This window comes from Orycteropus afer, unplaced genomic scaffold, assembly GCF_000298275.1.
Source record: "Orycteropus afer afer isolate SDZICR_OR568_19922 unplaced genomic scaffold, OryAfe1.0 scaffold00152, whole genome shotgun sequence".
NCBI classification, from domain to species: domain Eukaryota; kingdom Metazoa; phylum Chordata; class Mammalia; order Tubulidentata; family Orycteropodidae; genus Orycteropus; species Orycteropus afer.
In genome coordinates, this window is record NW_006921739.1 from 400,442 (window position 1) to 419,657 (window position 19,216).

The window sequence follows — 19,216 nt, forward strand, 5'->3', positions numbered from 1 at the left end:
GTGGTAAACTGTGGTCAATGACATGAGACAAAGTATATGTGAACTGCTGTATGGAAAGTGAATTTGCTCTGTAAATCTTCACCCAAATAAAAATAAATAAACAAACAAGCAAACAAACAAAAAAAACACAGTTACCTTCTTGAAGAAAGCTAAATGAAAGTAAAAAGTCAACTGCAGGTTCTTTCAGTCCTAACTTTATCACACAGTTTTAAAGCACGTAATTTTAAGTATTCATGAACGGGAGACCATGTCCTACCTTTGAAAAGTAATGAGAACTTGTGTGAAGAAAAGAGAATTCCAAGAAACAATGAAAATATATCATGTTGGCCTGATAATAGAGATTCTTGATAATAATAGTAAGTAATAGTAGTAACTCATAGGTCATATTATGCTAATTTACTGTTTAATACTTTATAAATTAATCCTCATAACAACTCAGTGAACTAATATTATTCCCCTTTGACAGGGTAGTAAACTGAGGTTCAAAGAGATTAAGTGGTATAAGCAAGTTCACGTAGCCAGTAAAGGGTAGGGTAAGAATTTGCTCAGGTCTGCTGACTCTACATGTATACTCATAATCATTTTGTGAACTACCTTCCTTTTATAAAATTTCTTGCCTATGTAAACTAGGAATAATTGTAATCCTTTTTTATAGAGGGTGATATTCTGGAGAAAATGCCCTGAGATCAATAGAAACAATTTGAAAATTGCTTTTCCTACTTGCTGCCAGGAAAGAGAAGAGTAATTAGTGATAGGGTCCAGATTACCTTTAAGAGTGCAAAGCCAGGGCCATCTGGCTGCAGGGAAAGCTATGCTTTTATGTAAGAGACACTTAATTAAAGCCCAGTGATTGATTCATTAGTACTGTTTTCTGAAGCTGGAGCCCTAGCTAGGGAACATGCCCATCTTTCCTGCTAGAATCCAATAGACTTGTCCCTGGGCTTTAGTGGTGGTTGAGAGAAGAGGCAGGAGGGGCAGAGAGACAGAAAAATGTATTTTATTTAGCATGGAAATTGAACATTAAATGGTAATGAAGGAAGGTGACAAAAATAATAGTGAACCAAAAACAACATGCAGTAAGGAGCTAGGGAGGGAGACAAAGAAGGAACTCTGGTAGGATAGTGCCTAAGACACTTGACTGCTAACCAGAAGGTTCAAACCCACCAGCCACTCCTTGGAAGGAAGGCTGGGCAATCTACTTCCATAGTGATACCGCCTTGGAAACCCAAGGAGGGGTTGCTGTGAGTCAGGGTCGACTCAACGGCACATAACAACAACAACAACAACATCTAAAATTCACACTTAGATGGCTCAAATATAGAAGGGCTGCCGAAAATCTACCATATCCTCTGAAAGAAATTTGGAAATACTTGCCAGTATCAGAAATTACTGCTATGTTCTTAATCAAAGTGAGGGATGGGAGCATGTTCTCTATCTTGGGAGTAAAGTGGGTGAAGTCATGCCATTGTTGGCTATTTAACATAGGCTGATGATCTGACATGTCTGAATTCTGTCCTTCCTACATGGGAGGGACACATTAAAGAAGGATTCTTGAAGAGAACCATCAAAAGCCTTGGCTGAATTTTTAGGGGACTCATCCTCAAGAAAAGGATCAATAAGAAAACCAAAAGAACAGAGTTGAGAGATGTTACAAGAACTGTGGGGGCAGTGGCAGTTCAGTGATAGAATTCTCGCCTTCCATGCAGCAGCCCAGGGTTCACTTCCCAACCAATGCACCTCACACACAGCCACCACTCATCTTTCATCGGAGGCTTGCATGTTACTATGATGCTGGGCAGGTTTTAGCATTGAAACAGACTACAACAAACTAGGAAGAAAGAGTTGATGGTCTAACTTCTGAAAATCAGCCAGTGAAAATCCTGTCGATTACAAATGTCTGAATCTGATCATGGAAATGAGGTAGGACCTGGGAGTGTTTACTTCTACTGTGCATGGAGTTGGCACAGTGGCTTCTAATAACAACAATAAAAATTGCAATTCTTACAGCGAGAGAGACAATATTTTGTTGTATAGAGTAGTTCTGGAATCATACCCAGTTCAAATCTTATCTTGCCACTTGTTAGCTTTGTGGCTTCTGTCAAGTAATTTAATGTCTCTGAGCCTTAGTTTCTCCATTTGCCCAAGTGGCAATAACCACTCCTACCTGGTAGAGTTGCTGTTGTATGTGAAAGGGCTCAGTTCCTAGTCCTAGGAAATACTTCCAAAACAAGAAAAAGTTAATTCCTCTTCCCTTTCTTCTATTAAGTAAGAACCACTTCAGTGGCTACATCAGAAGAGCCACAGGGATAAGGGTACAGCAAGACTAAACCCATAAATAGTAGCCATGTCAGGCCTGACTGTGGAAGCAGCAGCAGCAGCGAAGGGAACCTTGATTAGTTAACAGAGTGGAAAGTGCTGCTCACAGAAGCAGGAGGAAGACTCTGGCAGGTGCCAAGGGAATGCCTTGAGCCACAAGGGATTCTACCTGGGAGAAGGAGGCACTTGGCTAGCTTGAGACTGGCTTGAATATAGTATAGGCTAGGATCCAGGACAAGAGATCTCTGAGATCATTCCCATTCCCTGGCACTAAATATCCAAGCTACAGAAGTTAGTCAGGGAAAACAAGTGTTATCTACATGATCTATAGAGAGATCAAGCAATAACCACCCCTTATATCCCCACAGTGCTTCATTCTGTTGTGCATAAGGTCGCTATGAGTCAGAGATGACTCAACAGCACCTAACAATAACAACAAGCCCACCTCTCTAGCTTCATATCTTGCCACATCTTATATCAAGCTCAGCTTCAGCCATCCTGACTAAATTGTTGCTCCTCTGGCTTTGCAAACTCTCTGCCTTTAGGTCTTTGAGTTTCTATTCCTTCCTTTTAAAAAAAAAAAAGAAAAAACTTCAGTTTTTTAAATTGTGGTAACATATAAAAATATATATAACACAACATTTGCCATTTTTACCCTTTTAAGTGTACAGTTTGGTGGTTTTAATTATATTCACAACATTGTGCAATCATCACCACCATTTATTTCACCAACTTTTCCATCATTTCAAATAGAATCTCTGCTCCCATTACGAAATAATGTTTCTTTTTTTCTTGAACACTTCTTCCACCAATGTCTTCACCTGCCTAACTTCTTGTAGTATTTCTTTAGGTCTCAGCTTAAATGTTACTTCCCCCAAGTAATCTGACAAGCCCTTTGAGTCTGCCCTAGGTGTCCCTTCCATGTGCTCTTACAATGCTCTATAATTGTTTCTTGGGGCTGTTATTGAATTTTATTGCAATTGCCTCTTCATGTTTCAGGTTCTTTAAAAAACAGTATATCCTATGAGAGTAGGAACAATTTCTAGCTTGGTCACCAAGGCAACCCTGGTGCTCAGCACAGTGCCTAGAACATACTAGGTACTTAGTAAATGTCTGGTGAATGAATGAATGGTGCCTCACCACTTCCCCTGCTGAGGTGATGACACAGGATAGTTCATGAAAATTCACTGAAAAATTCAATATAGGAAGAGCTGCTTCTGCTCAGACCACAATCAGGAAGTCCCTCTTCCTAGAAAAATGAGGAGGGAGATTTATGCCCTCTCATCACCACAGCCTGGAAATCACAGGCACAGATGACCAGAGGACTAAGGCCCAGAAAGGACAGAATTCTATGTGGAGAGAGTCACAGCTCAAATAAGACAGAGCATGCTAGTTCAGTACAGCCATCCCAGAGTTTATGTGTGATACCCACTGGAGAGGTCAGTGCTCCTTAGCAAGATTCTGATTGGGCTTTGACACTTGAGCAAAGCTTGAATAATCAAGGTTACTGAGCAATGAGTCAGAATAGAAGAATGTGACCATATGAGCCCAGAGCAGAACGGAACAATTCCAGTGTGGCTCCCAAAAGAAGTTCAGCAGGGCCTGACAGAACAGATAATGGAATGGAACAGAACTCCAGCTGATTTCCTCCATAGGTGCCTGCAAGTTCTATAGTTAGATAAATCAGAAGCAGGTGTCAGAAACCCATAGCATATAATGTATAGCATGTATAATGTACAGTGTGGGGTGGAGATCCATATCCAAGTTAGCTGTACAGTAAAAAACAAAGATGGTTCTGGAGGGTGGCTGTGGGGCTGTGAGGATGCTCTGGGAGCGCTGGAGTCAGGCAGCCCAGGTGTAAATTCTCATTAGCTCTGTGGACTGACGCAAATTTCTTCAACTATAAAATGGAAATAATGGTAGTTCCCATCTCTCAGGATTACCAACATGAGAAAAATCACAACACACTTATAAAAATGGCAGGCAAACAGTAAGTGCTCAGCAAATGTTAGTTGTAATTGCTATTGATAAATAATTGAAAAAGATAATAATAAATGTGATGGCTTTGACATTTCATGTGTCATCTTGGCTATGCTATGGTTCTCAGTGGCTTGCCAAAACACTAGTCTGGTTGCTATCATGAAGTAGTTACATGTGATTAAATCAGTTGGCCTTGGGTGGAACAGATACCTACTAGAATGTAATCTAATATAATCTAATCATCTTCCACAATGCAGTCTGATTTAGTATAGTCAACCACTCAGTTAAGATCATACCTGTATAGGGTAGATCCTATACAGGATCTACGAGTTATAAGAAGACCAGAGTAGACATAGAAACATACACATATACTACATGCTATCTTCAAGAGGTTTGCTACATACCTCATGTATTTCTATGTTTCTATGCCTAAATTCAGAAATTCTTTATTTCTAACTTCATATTATAAGTGACTCATATACATGAGATTATAGAAAGCATACATGACAATCATATGTAATTTGAGAGCATTATGGAATAATATCTGATTCACCCGGACCTAGAGACAGACTACATCACTTTTCAATTTTGCCTGGAAATAAGAGAACACTCATTGCAATCATGCAGTGAAAATGCATGATTCATTTAAACTCTTTGAGAGTTCTCTCCAATATTACTTTCAGGCAAGTAACCAGCTTCAGACCCTAACTATGGGGGACCTCCTCTGAGTTCAAGCTGTGGTTAAGCCTTCCTCCTGGGACCATTTTTTAAATGTAAACACCTGAAGTCTAAAGATCTGGTCTCTAGTCATTGAACTAACATTCTAACTGTTAATTCTGATTCTCTACTGCTAAATGAGTGTCTTGAGGTCTTACTTGAGTGCCTTTCCATGACTACCTTGCAATAAACTAAATGAGTTTATGCATGACAAACCTAAGCATTTACTTATTATTATTAAGATAAAAATCCTACAGGACATAGAGGTTCTTAACTTAAAGCACCTTAAAATCTAGAAGGCCCAGTGGGTAAATTTGAGACTGTGTACTCCATGAAGTTGCAACCAAAACTTTTATATGTATGTGTACGCAAAGCAGGTAATTTTCTGGGGTGAGCATTCATAGATTTCATTAAAGTCCAAAGGCATTCATGATTCAAAGAAGTTTAAGAACCACTGACCTGTGTAATTAAACTCTGAATTATTAGGGCCATTTTTGACTAACTGGGCTTTCCCATGGCTTCACAATTAGTCATAAAATAACTGGAGAGGAAAGAAGGGGTCATTCTTGGTATGCAGCCATGTGGATGCAATGGAGCAGTGGTCTAGGGATTAAGAGCATATGAGCTCTACAGTCAGATTGCCTGAGACTATTGGTTCTACCACCTGCTAGCTGTGAGGCTTGTGTTGCTAGCTGCTGAGTCAGCTCCAACTCATGGCAATTAAATGAACCACAAAATGAAATACTGCCCATCTTGTGCCATCTTCACAATCACGGGTATTCTCAAATCCATCGTTGCCACTGTGTACTTTGAGTGCCATCCAACCTAGGAGTCATCTTCCAGTACTATAGCAGACAATATTCTGTTGTGATCCTTAATGTTTTTGTTGGCTGATATTTGGAACTCGATTTCCAGGCCTTTCTTCTTAGTCTGTCTTAGTCTGGAAGCTCTGCTGAAACCTGTCCACCACTAGTGGCCATGCTGGTATTTACCATGCTGGTAGAATAGCTTTCAGCATCATACCAACTTGCAAGCTACTGCAGTATAAAAAACTGGCCTTATATAAATGGCTTAATCTCCTTATTCCTTCCCCTTTTGATCTGTAAAATAGGAAAATGATAGCACCTATTTCCTGTCATTGTCTTGAGGTTGAATTTAATAGCTTTAAATAGTGACCAGTGCATATTAAATGTCAGTGAATTTAACTATCATGACCATTATTTGGCTTGCCAGTTTGACCAAAAGTCATAGTTAGAACATTTGATATTAGTTTCATCACCAAGTATGAGGAGATAGCCTTCTCCTTTGATAAGGAAGATGAAAGATCCCTTAAGGTTGTTCATTGCTTTGTCCACAAAACAAATAAAACCACTGTCATCAGGTTGATTCCAACTCATAGTGACCCTGTAGGACAGAGTAGAACTGCCCCATATGGTTTCTAAGGCTGTAAATCTTTACAGAAGCAGACTGCCTCATCTTTCTCCCATGGAGTGACTGGTAGGTTTGAACTGCCAACACTTTGGTTAACAGCTGAACGTCTTAACCACTGTACCACCAGAGCTCCTTATCTACCAATTAAACAAATCTTTGTTAATATTCAACCCAAAACCAAACCCACTGCCATCAAACTGATTCCGACTCATAGCGACCCCATAGGGTTTCCAAGGCTGAACATCTTTATGGAAGCAGACTGCCTAGTCTTTCTCCTGAGGAGCAGTTGATGGGTTTGAACCACCAACCTTTTGATTAGCAGCCCACTGCCTTCACCACAGCACCACCAGAGCTCCTTTTGTTAATATTAAGCATACTTTAAATGAATCCCATCTATTCATAAGAATGTATGGCAAAACATTTTATAAAGCTAATGCCCACTATTCTCCACCTGTGCTCAATACTTTCCAGCTTCTGTGCATTTATCCATGCTTCCTTTTACTTATAATGGTCACATATTAGATACTTGCATGTATCAAGTGCCAAATGAATTTGTCCCCATTTATTTTATAGATAAGGACTGAGACAGAAAGATGCGCATTTCCTTGGCTTCACAGCCAGGATTTGACTTCAGGTCTCTTTGTGCTTTCAACCACCAAGTGATACTCCTTCCCTGTACTTGGAATACCATCTCTACACGTGTTGTAGCTTATCCCACAGGTGACCTCTTCTATAAAGCTTTTCCCAGTGCCCCCAACAGGAAGTAATTGTTCTTGCCTTTGAACTCTCCATCTACTTCAGGTGAACAGTCAATAGTTGCTCAGGGCACATTCTCCCTTTATTATTCTTATTTCTGTACATGTCTTAGTATCCCCACTATCAAAGTCTTAAAGATAAGACCAAGGCAGCTTTGTCTTCCTCATAGCATCTAACAGTGCTTCATAAATGGTCTTTAATTATTTGTTCAAGGAATGAGCCCATTCATTTTGCAGACTATTTCAGAAAATATAGCTCATTTTTATTTTAGTAGGAGAAACATTATTTTCAGTTCCATATCACTCTAACAATTCAGCTTCAGGCTCAAATTCTCAAGTAAGTTATAGGGTGAGGTTGTGAGAGGGAGACAGTCACCAGCTTACATTGGTTTATATTTTCTCTCCAGAACTCTTACAGGGAAAAGAAACAAGATTTGTTTTTATCACTTGTGAACTAGAATTATTCTCAAGAAATAAAAATCATTGTGCAACTGTCCCTGGATCTCTATAATATTAAACATTATCAGAAGCAGTAATACATATGGCACAGTTTCCAACTACTTAAACATTTGGCACACACTTATTTATTTTTTCCCAGAACTTGTTCTTCATTTTAGTGGCTTCTTTCAGCTAAGGTCTTGTTTTTCATTTCACTATGCCATACTTCAACCTCCAAATTTCTCTATCTTGCTGGAGAAGGAAAACACTTCATTTAAGATCTTCTTTAATTTTAGCTTTTTCCCAGTATTTAGATGGTGTTGTTGTGAGCTGTTGAGTGGATTCTGATTCACAGTGACCCTATATGGCAGGGCAGAACTGCCTCACAGGGTTTAACTACGCTGTAGTCTTTACAGGAGCAGGTCACCAGGTCTTTTCTCCCGAGGAGTGGCTGGTGTATTTGAACTGCTGACCTTTTGGTTATCACCTGAGCACTTAACCATTGCATTACCAGGGCTCTTTGATATTTAAATACAAAGTTTGATTTGATTTGATATGTGTGTGTGTGTTCACCAAATGTGTGTGCACATAAGTAGATTTTAATTAGAGGAAAACTATTGGGAATAAATTAGGAAAGATAAGGGAAAGCTTTTGTAAATTTAAACTTTATAATGACTAAAATTTTCTCTCAAGTTTTAGAACAGCTTCTGTAGTCATCATTTCTATCCACCCTAATAAGAAGAAATACAAAAAGCCAAGGTATGTCGGACCTCTCACACATGTGTAAATCTCAATTTGGTTGACACAGGGATGGAAACACTGCACATGGAAACTGCCCCTCTTTGTGGGTTTGGAACATGCTAGAGAAGACCTTCCAATTCTCTGCCCGGGTTTTTCCTGGCTATTTCTTTTAACTTTTTTGAACAAAAAGACTTCAGAGAAAAATGCTGAACTAATATGAGAAAACAATAAGCACTAATGTGAACAATCTTGATATCATTTTATTTGATCTTAACAATATATAATAACAATAAGAACAATTATGGAGAATAATAATCTTAAGAGGCAGTTGGCATATTTTTGGCTGCGCCAAATCTACTAAATGTTAGATGGAAAAATATTAATATCGAGTAGAAAATGTCATGTTGCCTTAGCACGTAGAGTGGCTTTTTATCATTTTTAAGGGAGAGATGCCCTGGTTTTTGTTCATAGTTCAACTCTAAAGGGATTTGTAAGCAAATGTCTCAAGAACAGTATAAAAATGTATTTGCATAATCATGTAGAAATAAAGAGTGACATGTGACCTAATGAAGGCGTTCTACACAGGTGCTCAGTCATTTTCATGCTTCTGGTTATCACAAAGGTATAGAAACCCATCACTAAAATGTTGAAGGAAATGCTCATTTTCTTGCTTACACTCTTTACAGCACCAACAGCCTCAGGGTAGGGAACATGGAAGAACTTATTCTAGACTGAGATGCCCCTTGCCTACTCCATCCTTTCTCCTAGCACTTCTTCCTCTTTTTTTTAAATTACAGGGGATTCTACGATTGTATGGATTCTGCATTGATGGCAAGGATGCTTAAGCTGTGAAGCAAAGGGAGAATCAAAGAGTGGTTGCCCTTTAGGGCAAGATGAAACGAAAGTTTTGCTTCATGCCTTCAATAACAGGGCACATTTTTTAACTTGAACACTGACTGGATAAAGACCATTGAAAACATGTAGGCTTTTTTTGTGGCCATTAGAACTATATCACCAATGCACTGCTTTTAATCCACAGGGCAAAGACATTACTTTGTCACAGAAGACAAAGAAACAATGTGGGAGGAACTAGTGCTTAATCAGCACCAGTTATATGTCAGGGGTTGTGCATGCAATATCTCACTGAATCCTGATAGCACTCGGAAGGCAGAGATCATGAATCTTACCTTTAGAAAAGGCAGCTGGAGCTCAATAAGGTTAAATATTTTTATTTATTTGGCTAGTTAGGAACAGGGCCCAGCATGAAACCCAGTTCTGCTGATTCTAAAGCCTATATTCTTTTCATTACACTTGGCTGCCTCCCTGATGTAACATTACAACAAAATTCTTTATAATGGGATAAAGAATCAAGAAGCATGAACTCACAGCCTAAATTCACAAAATTAGAATTATCATATACAAAATACAAAATAGTATGTTTAATTTTTTTACAGACGTAAATGAGATTGAGCATATGAACAAGAGACTATAAAAAGACCAACAATTTTTTTTTTAATTGAATGCCGAGAAATGCCTTAATAAGTGAATTAAGAAATAGATTGAACATTACACTGCTGGCAGGACTGTAAAACAGTACAACTATGGAAAATGGTATGGCATTTCCTTAAAAAATTGGAAGTAGAAATACCATTTGATCCAGTAATCCTGCTACTAGGTATATATCCTAAAGAAGTAAGAACTAGGGCGCAAATAGATATATGCATGCCCATGTTCATTACAGCACTATCTGTAACAGCAATGAGATGGAAACAACTTAAGTGCTCATCAGTCGATGAATGGATAACCAAACTACAATAATACACATAATGGAATACTATGCAACATTAAAGAATAATGAAGAATCTGTGAAAAATAATGTGGATGAACTTGGAGAACATTATGCTGAGTGAAAGTCAAAGAAGGACAAATATGGTACGAGTCCATTAGTGTAAAAAGTAAAGGAAAAGTTTACACATGGAAGGAAATTTCTTTGTTGGTTACCAGGGATGGGAAGGGAGGGGAGGAAAATCACTAGCTAGGTAGGATACACATATTGATTTGGGTGAAGGGAAAGGCAAAATGGGTGATATCATTAAGGAATTAAGGAAACATCATTAAGGAAAAGGAAGACACAGAGTGGTCACAAGAGGTACAATAACAAAGGTTTTACATATACAATATTGCATTATCAGTAATAACAACCATTATTAATAACCTGCGATATGCAGATGACACAACTTTGCTTGCTAAAAGTGAAGATGGCTTGAAGCACTGATGAAGATTAAAGACTACAGTCTGCACTACAGGTTACATCTCGACATAAAGAAAATGAAAATCCTCACAACTAGAAAAATAAGCAGCATCACGATAAATGGAGAACAGATTGAAGTTATCCAAGATTTCATTTTACTTTGTTCCACAATCACCACCAAAGGAACCAGCAGTCAAGAAATCAGACGATGTATTGAACTGTGTAAATCTTCTGCAAAAGACCTCTTTCAAGTGCTGAAAAGCAAAGATGTATCTTCGAAGACTAAGGTGCACCTAACCCAAGCCATGGTATTTTCAATTGCCTCATATGCATGTGAAAGGTGGACAATGTAAAAAGAAGATGTGGTAGTTAAGTTTGTGTGTCAATTTGGCTGGGCTTGGTTGAGTGGCTAGGCAGCTGGATGTAGTATTCCCCATAATAAGACTGGTAATCAACTCCATGATGGAACCTACCATGAGCAGCTGAGGAGCTGCCTTAGGGATGTGATCTGCTTCCTGTATATAAGGAGAAGCCTTGGGGATAGTCTCTAGCTTATGGCATGCTTGAACTGTGTGTGTAGCTGTGTCATTGTTCAGCAACCTGCCATGCTCTGCTGACCTTGGGACTTTCAATGGACTTAAATTAATGGCCTGCCATGTGGTTTGGTAACATTGGGATTGTGCCTTTTTACTTGTCAACCTTCAGCTTGTCAGTCTCAGCAGCCAGCAGCTGTCTGAGTGAAGAAAAGCCTTTAGCTCCAGTGGGCTAGGAGCAGGAGGCAGAGCTGAAGCCCAAGGTCAAAGGGCTTTCACCAAGTCCCTAAAGCCTGGCACTTTGAACTTGGAGTTAAAGCCTCCAAACTGTAAGAGAATAAACTCCTGTCTGTTAAGGCCATCCCATTTGTGGTATATTCTTGTCAGAGTGGCACTAGGTAACCAGAACAGAAGACCAAAGAAAGGTTGATGCTTTTGAGTTGTCCTGTTGACAAAGAATACTGAAAGTTCCATGGACTGCCAAAAGAACTAACAAATCTGCCCTGGAAGAAGTGCAGTCAGAATGCTCCTTGGAAGTGAGAATGGTGAGACTTCATCTCACCTACTTTGGTCATGTTGTCAGAAAGGACCATTCCCTGGAGAAGGATATCATGTTTGGTGAAATGAAGGGTCAGTGAAAAAGGGGAAGGCCCTCAATGAGGTAGAGTGACACAGTGCCGGAAATTATGGGCTGAGGTATAGCAAGGATTGTGAGGCTGGCACAGGACCAGGTACTGTTTTGTTCTGTTGTACACAGGGTCGCTATGGGTTGGAGTTGACTCAACGGCACCTACTCACAACAATCTACAGATGGGTACATAAGTGGACAGGCCAGATGATTAGTTATGGGTAAGTAAATGGGAATATACCCATGACTGGACGCAGGTTTGGCAGATGATATTTCTACATATGTATTTGTATGTGCTATAAAAATGGCCATATATATAATAGAGCAGACAGGGAGCAAAGTTATGGTAATTTCTTAGCTACAACCAAACACATTGAGGGACTGAGTTGCTGGGCCTTCAGGCTGGGGACCATGGTCACAGGGGACTTCAAGTTCAATTGGCACAACATAGTACACAAAAACGTTGTTCTAAGTCCTACTTTTGTGAGTAGCAACTGAGATTTTAAAAGCTTGTGAGTGGCCTTCTAAAATGCAACTATTGGTCTGTCCTCATCCAGAGCAAAGAAGAGTAAAGAAAATTAAAGACCCATAGAATAAATTAGTCCAAGGAACTAGTGGATCATGGGAACCTCAGCCTACACAACCCAAAAACCAGAAGAACTAGATGATGCCTGGCTATCACTGCCAACCACTTGGAAAAGGATCAAAATTGGAGATCCTGGATAGAGTGGGAGAAAAATGTGGAACAAAACTCAAAAATATAAAAAAGACCAGGCTTAGTAGTCTGGTAGAAACTGATGAAAGCCCTAAGACTATAGCCCCTATTCACCCTTTGGACCAGGAACTGGACTCATGACAATAGCTTAAGTTTCAGCCAAACAATAGACAGGTCTATGAGTTGAATAATTACACCAGGAAGGTGCACTCTTTAGAAAATCAACCACATAAAGATAGAACGTCTGAAAGACACATACAGAGTACTGAAAAGATAGGAGAGAATGTGGAAGAGGCACTATTTGAAGAGACAAAAATTGAGATTTTCCAGAATTACTGGATGAATGAATCTGAAACTTCAGTCCTAAAATAAGAAACCAATTATCAAGTGAAGAACTCTGCCTTGTTCACTCTAGCTGGCTAAGTTACAATGAAGACATTTGCTGCTATTTCTAGACGTATTCATGTTGTGTAGAAGATGTGGTATTTTCATTCTATTAGGCTTCAAAATGGATAATATTGTGACAAACATTCTATCCAATGCCTCTTCTTCATCTACCAAATTCACTGTTTCTTTCCACAACATTACTTTGCTGTATCTGGTAGGTTGGAATCCAGGCTGTCAGTTAATGTTGAAATCCCTGGAGCACTTCAATGTCTAGCATAGTGTTAGCCACCTAGTGATTTCATAAGGAAGGTTGTTGACTGACAATCAGCATGATTAGGTCAGCAACAGCAGGAGATAAGAAAGTTTATTAAAAGTGACATCTGAAAGAAACTCACCTAACAGAATTTTCCTAGACCTTGAAATAAAGTGGATTTAGCAAATATTATCTTAGTTTCTTAGTGCTGCTGTAACAGAAATACCAGAAGTGAGTAGTTTTAAAGAACAGAAATTTATTTTCTCCTAGTTCGGGGGGCTTGAAGTCCAAATTCTGGGCCCTGGCCTTAGGGTACACAGAATCACCAATGAACTTGTTAAAAATATAGATGTCTAAGCCCAACCAAAGGATTCTAATTCAGCAGGTTTGGGATGAGGCTCACAATTCTGCCTTTTTTGCAGCCACCATGAATAAATATGGACAAGTAGTCCAGAGCATCCCTTGCAAAATTCTGTCTTAGGAGAAATACACCCTGAAACCCTCCCTTTCCCAAGAACACTAAGAATCCTGAATAACTCCAGCTGGATAATAGAAGGCATCCAATCTGCAAGAGTCCAGTTTGGTTTGGATCCTCTAAATGACTGATCTGGATCCATGATCAGAGGGTCAGAACAGAGCCACCATGATTTCTAAGCATGAAAAAAAAACTGCTGTGAATTGTGACAGCATCATTAGTAATTGATTTAAATAAACAGCCTCATGCATTTAAGAAAATTCTTTTTGTATGTCTATCTACTTCCCTCCTCCAAAAAGAGATTTGGCTCACCTTTTTATAGTCAGTATGGTAATGAGCCATTTTCCTTTGGCTTTCAACTTCAGATTCAGTTTCAAGTATGAGAAAGGATAGTTTGGGATAGATAGATGTTTGTAATGTTTTTTATTTAACCTAGAGTGGGTGGTCAATATGTTTACCTTACTGTAATACAGCCAATGGGACACTAGGATCTCTTGAGAGCAAAGTACCACGTTGAGTGGCTAAAACCTGGGAGGTGGAGAAGATAAGTAAACATCTTCGGTAAAATGCAACTGAATTTGCTCCAATTTTGGAGTAGCCCTTTTAAGAATCTTTCAGCAACTATTTTCTTAAGATGTACAATATTACAAGTAATATATTCTAATTATTACTAAGACATAAGATTTTATAATTTATGTTTAATATATGAACCACATGCATTTTTTTCTCACTCATAGACAATCAGGAGGAAAAAAAATCCCATGAAATCTGTTTAATTCAACATCTACTTACCAGTGTACTATACTACATAATGTTCACTCCAAAGAGTTAACTATATATCCCTTTTTTGCCACCCAGAACTTTTTGATGACTTTGCAAACCAATCAACAATTCAGTACAAAGGCATTTTGAGTCACGTTGGCATGTTGTGACAGAATCACACAATTGCATGAGATTCATCCCATTTTGAAAATGCCCAAACAGCATAGGCAAATGGAATCAGACGTCAGAGCCAGCAAAATCTGAGAGAGACTTGCAGCTCAGACTGCAGTCTATGGGAAAAGTCTACTGCTGTGACATGGGATAAAGTCAACAGAAAATGACAGCAAGACTTCTAAGAACAACTCTAGCTTTGCTCTTCCTTGGACTCCTTGGGGTCCTGGAGGCAACAACAATATCATGCAGAAATGAAGAAGGTGAAGCTGTGGATTGGTAGGTAAATGAAATGTAAAGATTGGTGTATGAGATAGAATAGCAGAGTATTTAAGGCAGGCTGGTTTACTGTGTAGTTTTTAAGAACGTCCACCCCTTCTCTCCCCTTTAGAAAGAAGGGGAGTTGAAGTGTACAAATGGGCCATATGCCCAGACAGAGTTAGGCTTCTGAGTAAGAGAGTTTCCCAGGAGAAAGAGCAGAACAGTCTCTTATGGGCCTGAATCACTGCTCTCAAGAGAGCAATGCTGGTGGACACGGAAGTGAAGTAGAGCTGACAACTTCTCTCAGTCAGCAATTTCCATTCATTATATTGTGGGTTTGCTTCACAGTATCCTTCCAATATCCTTTTTTAATCCAAACAAACAAACAAACAAATTCACTGCAGTTGAGTTGATTCCAACTCATAATAGCCCTATGGGACAGTGCAGAACTATCCCACAGGGTTTCCAAGGCTGTAAATCTTTACAGAAGCAGGCTGCTACATCTTTCTCCCACAGAGTGCCTGGTGGGTTTGAACCACCAACCTTTTGGTTCACAGCTGAGCACTCAACTACTGCACCATCAGAAACCCTCAAAATTCTTTTAGAAACTGGCAAAGGAGATAAGGCAGATTAGTTTTTTTTGTTTGTTTGTTTTTTAAGTGGAATTCTCCTTATGAGGAGAAAGAGGATCTGCTCATACACAGCACTGCTTGGTTAACTTTGATTTGTCAAGGCAGCTTAGGCAGGAATTGGAGTGGGTGGTAGGTCACTGACCTCTGGCATGATGTTAGAGACTAAATGCAGAGTTACATTAGAGTCATGGATTCTCCTAAAGCTTTTATCTCTTTCCACTCTTTAATCAGGGTGTTTAGGTTTGCCATTATGGTTGGCATCAAGCTTTGCAAAAACACAGATATACTCACTAACTTACTCTTTCAGCAAATAGTTCCTGAGCTCATATCAGGCCTGCACTGGGTTTTACATATACAAATATGAACAAACATAGTTCCTGCATTTTTCACAGAGCTCACAGTTAATGTTGTAAGGGCACAGATGGGGAACTGGGGAGCAGAGAGCCAAAGAGGCTTCTCAAGAGGAAGTGGATTTCGAGCTTACATTTTAAACAATTACGAATTAGCTAGAAACAGAAGGGTGATACAGGGGCAGGTCAATGAGGAGACAAAGGGGCAAGAAGCAATGTGAAGAGTTTGAGAGCTGTAAGTATTCCCATATTGCTAGAGCTTCAGAAAAACGTAGGGAAATGGCAGGATACCACACCAGAAAGTTAGATGAGGACCAGGTCATGAAGAATTTTGTGTGCTCAGCCTCAGGGTTTGAAAGTGACCTTGAAAAGAGGCCTCTAAAGGAAGTCAAGCAGTGGTGTAATATGGTCAGATTTGCATTTAAGAAAGTTCACTGACAGCACCCAAAAGGCTAGATATTCGAAGTCAGTGAAACCAGCTGTAATTTTGCAGCATTAGAGATAAGAAGTGAGGAACTGAGTTAAACAATTGGCAGTAGACATGGAGAGGAAGGAACATTCTGAGAGGACTTGGTAATGAATGAGAAAAGGAGTGTTGGAGAGAAGAAGTTAAGAAAGACTTTCAGGTTTCTGGCTCTGCGACTGGATGGGTGTGTTCCCTAATTTTGCAGGGTGAACACATTTGGAGCAAAATATTACACACTTTGTTTCAAAACTATGGCATTGGAGGTCTCTGGGACATCTTTGTGTCTAGGTTCATCTGGACCTCAGCATAGAGGTGTGAGCTAGAAATAGATTCAGGAATGTTTAGCAACAAGGAATTATCTGGCCCAAAATATCAATAGGGACACTTGAAAAATCCTAGACTAGACAGTCCAGTAATACCTGAATGCTACAAGGGTCCAACTACCTCTCCTCTTATGAGATACCCAAAAGAAATTTATGAACAGAAAACAACAGTAAAGTAAAGCAAAGTGCCCACTTAAGTAGCTTGTCTTGACCTTGATTCCTTAATGCAGAGCATTCTGATAAACTGCGCTAAAGAACTGTGACTAAGGCCAAGGAGGTCACCACTTTCCCTGAAGCCCAAACCGAAATCTCACACCTAACCAGTTGCAAGCATATGAGGATGGCAAGCACTATTGCAGAAGAGAAAAACACATCCAAGAGTCCTCTAGTCCCTGCCTGAACGTGGATCTCCTCCCCATATGCACTGTAGAAGCAACTCTCAATATATATGGACTTCCACTACAGAGAATGTCCATACATCCACCAGAACAATAAATGTATTTATCCAATCAGATTCACATTTCCTTTTCTGGGGAGGAGCAAGGAGAAGGATAGAGAAAGAGGCAGAGAGCTTGAGCAAATCCCTTTCCTTAGATTTGGAAGCCTCCCAGAAAGACTGAGAGTTTCTAAGGCATTTGACTGCTAACCAGAAGGCTGGCGACCCACCAGCCACTCCTCAGAAGGAAGATTGGAAATGTACTTCCATAGTGACACTGCCTCGGAAACCCAAGGAGGAGTTGCTATGAGTCAGATCTGACTCAATGGCAGTGAGTTTTTGTTTTGTTTTGTTTTGTTTTAAGTTCTTAGTGTGACTGCATGGGAGCTCTGGTAGCATAGTGGCTAAGGCACTTGACTGCTAACCAGAAGGCTGGCAGTTCAAACCCACCAGCCACTCCTCGGAAGGAAGGTTGAGCAATCCTACTTCCGTAGTGATACTGCCTCGGAAACCCAAGGAGGGGTTGCTATGAGTCGGGGCCGACTCGACGGCAAACAACAACAACAACAGTGTGACTGCCACCAGGCAAGCATTCATAGTAGTAATTCATAATTATTTCTTTTGTCAGGTTTGTTTTTTATAAGTTACCTAAAAGGCAAGACAAAGAAAATGGAGAGACTGGGTTAGAGTACCTGTACCTAGATTCTACAACTAGAAGCTGGAGGAGGAGTAAGCAACTAATAAATACCACCAAAAGTATTTTGGGAAGGACATTACAACAGCTATATGAAGCATATGCCTCCAAGGTATGTTATAGTTAATTGTTCATTGGAATCATACAAAGTATGTAAGACAGAATCCAAAGCCTCTAAAAATTTTTTATATTCATTTACCAACCTCTAATTCTAGCAACTTGAAGTAAACTAGCGCACGTCTAGCCCAGGACAATTATCTGAGACAATGTGACAAAAACCTTAGGGAATATGCCTTCATACTATACACCTACAACAAACTGTTGGTACATCAGACACCATGTCTAAAGGTATCACTGGACAGGGTGTAAATTAATTGTATATTCAAGTCTTCTGGCTTCCAAAATCTCTGCCAATTCACTTTTTTTTAATCCATCTAATTTTAGTCCATCTGATTTAATTCATCTAATTTAGTCCATCAATTTTAATTCATTGAAATTACACAAGTTTATCCATCTAATAGAAATAGAGAGACAAGCCATCTCCTGCCACAAGGGAACATAGACCAATGATCCACATGACATGAATTTCAGGTTCTTTATGCCATGTTGTTGTTGTTAGGTACCATTGAGTTGGCTCTGACTCACAGTGACCCTATGTAGAACAGAATGAAACACTGCTCGGTCCTGTGTCAGCCCCACAGTTCTTGCTATACCCGAGCCCATTGTTGTGCACACTATGTCAATCCATCTCATTGAGGGCCTTCCCCTTTTTCGTTGACCTTCCACTTTATCAAGCTTGATATCCTTCTTCAGAGAATTGTCCCTTCTGACAACATGACCAAAATAGGTCAGACAAAGTCTGGCTATTCTTTCTGTCAAAGAACATTCTGGCTGCACTTCTCCCAGGACAGATCTGTTCATTCTTCTGGCAGTCCATGGTACTTTCAGCGTTCTTTGCCAATGCCACAACTCAAAAACATCAACTCTTCTCTGTCTTCCTTACTCATTGTCCAACTCTCACATGCATATGAAGTGATTGAAAATACCATGGCTTGGGTTAGGCATACCTTAGTCTTCAAAGAGAAAGCTTTGCTTTTCAGAATTTTAAAGAGTTCTTTTGCAGCAGATTTGCCCAATGCAATATGTCGTCTGATTTCTTGGCTGCTGCTTCCATTGGTGTTGATCATGGAACCAAGTAATATGAAATCTCTGAAAATTCAGTCTTTTTCTCCATTTATCATGATGCTGTTTATTGGTCCAGTAGTGAAGATTTTTGTTTTCTTTATGTTGAAATGTAATCCGTACTATGAACTGTAGCCTTTAATCTTCATCAGTAAGTTCTTCAAGTCATCTTCACTTTCAGCAAGCAAGGTTGTGTCATCTGCATATCTCAGTTTGTTAATGAGTCTTCCTCCAATCCTGATGCCATGTTCTTCTTCATATAGTCCAGCTTCTCAGATTATTTGCTCAGCATACAGACTGAATAAGTATGGTGAAAGGA

The 19,216-nt window shown here is 39.5% G+C and overlaps 2 protein-coding genes across 2 annotated transcripts in view; one reads left to right on the plus strand and one right to left on the minus strand.

Moving 5' to 3' along the window:
• LOC103201481 (uricase) overlaps nt 1-13,962 on the minus strand; it is a 53,069-nt gene extending 39,107 nt beyond the window's left edge. The window contains exon 1 of the mRNA XM_007946187.1: nt 13,933-13,962. Coding sequence (XP_007944378.1) covers nt 13,933-13,962 — 30 coding nt within the window. The remainder of the gene's footprint in view (nt 1-13,932) is intronic.
• Nucleotides 13,963-14,719: 757 nt separating this feature from the next.
• Nucleotides 14,720-19,216, plus strand: part of DNASE2B (deoxyribonuclease 2 beta) — an 18,968-nt gene continuing 14,471 nt past the window's right edge. Inside the window, exons 1-2 of the mRNA XM_007946160.1 lie at nt 14,720-14,832; nt 17,650-17,827. Coding sequence (XP_007944351.1) covers nt 14,720-14,832; nt 17,650-17,827 — 291 coding nt within the window. The remainder of the gene's footprint in view (nt 14,833-17,649; nt 17,828-19,216) is intronic.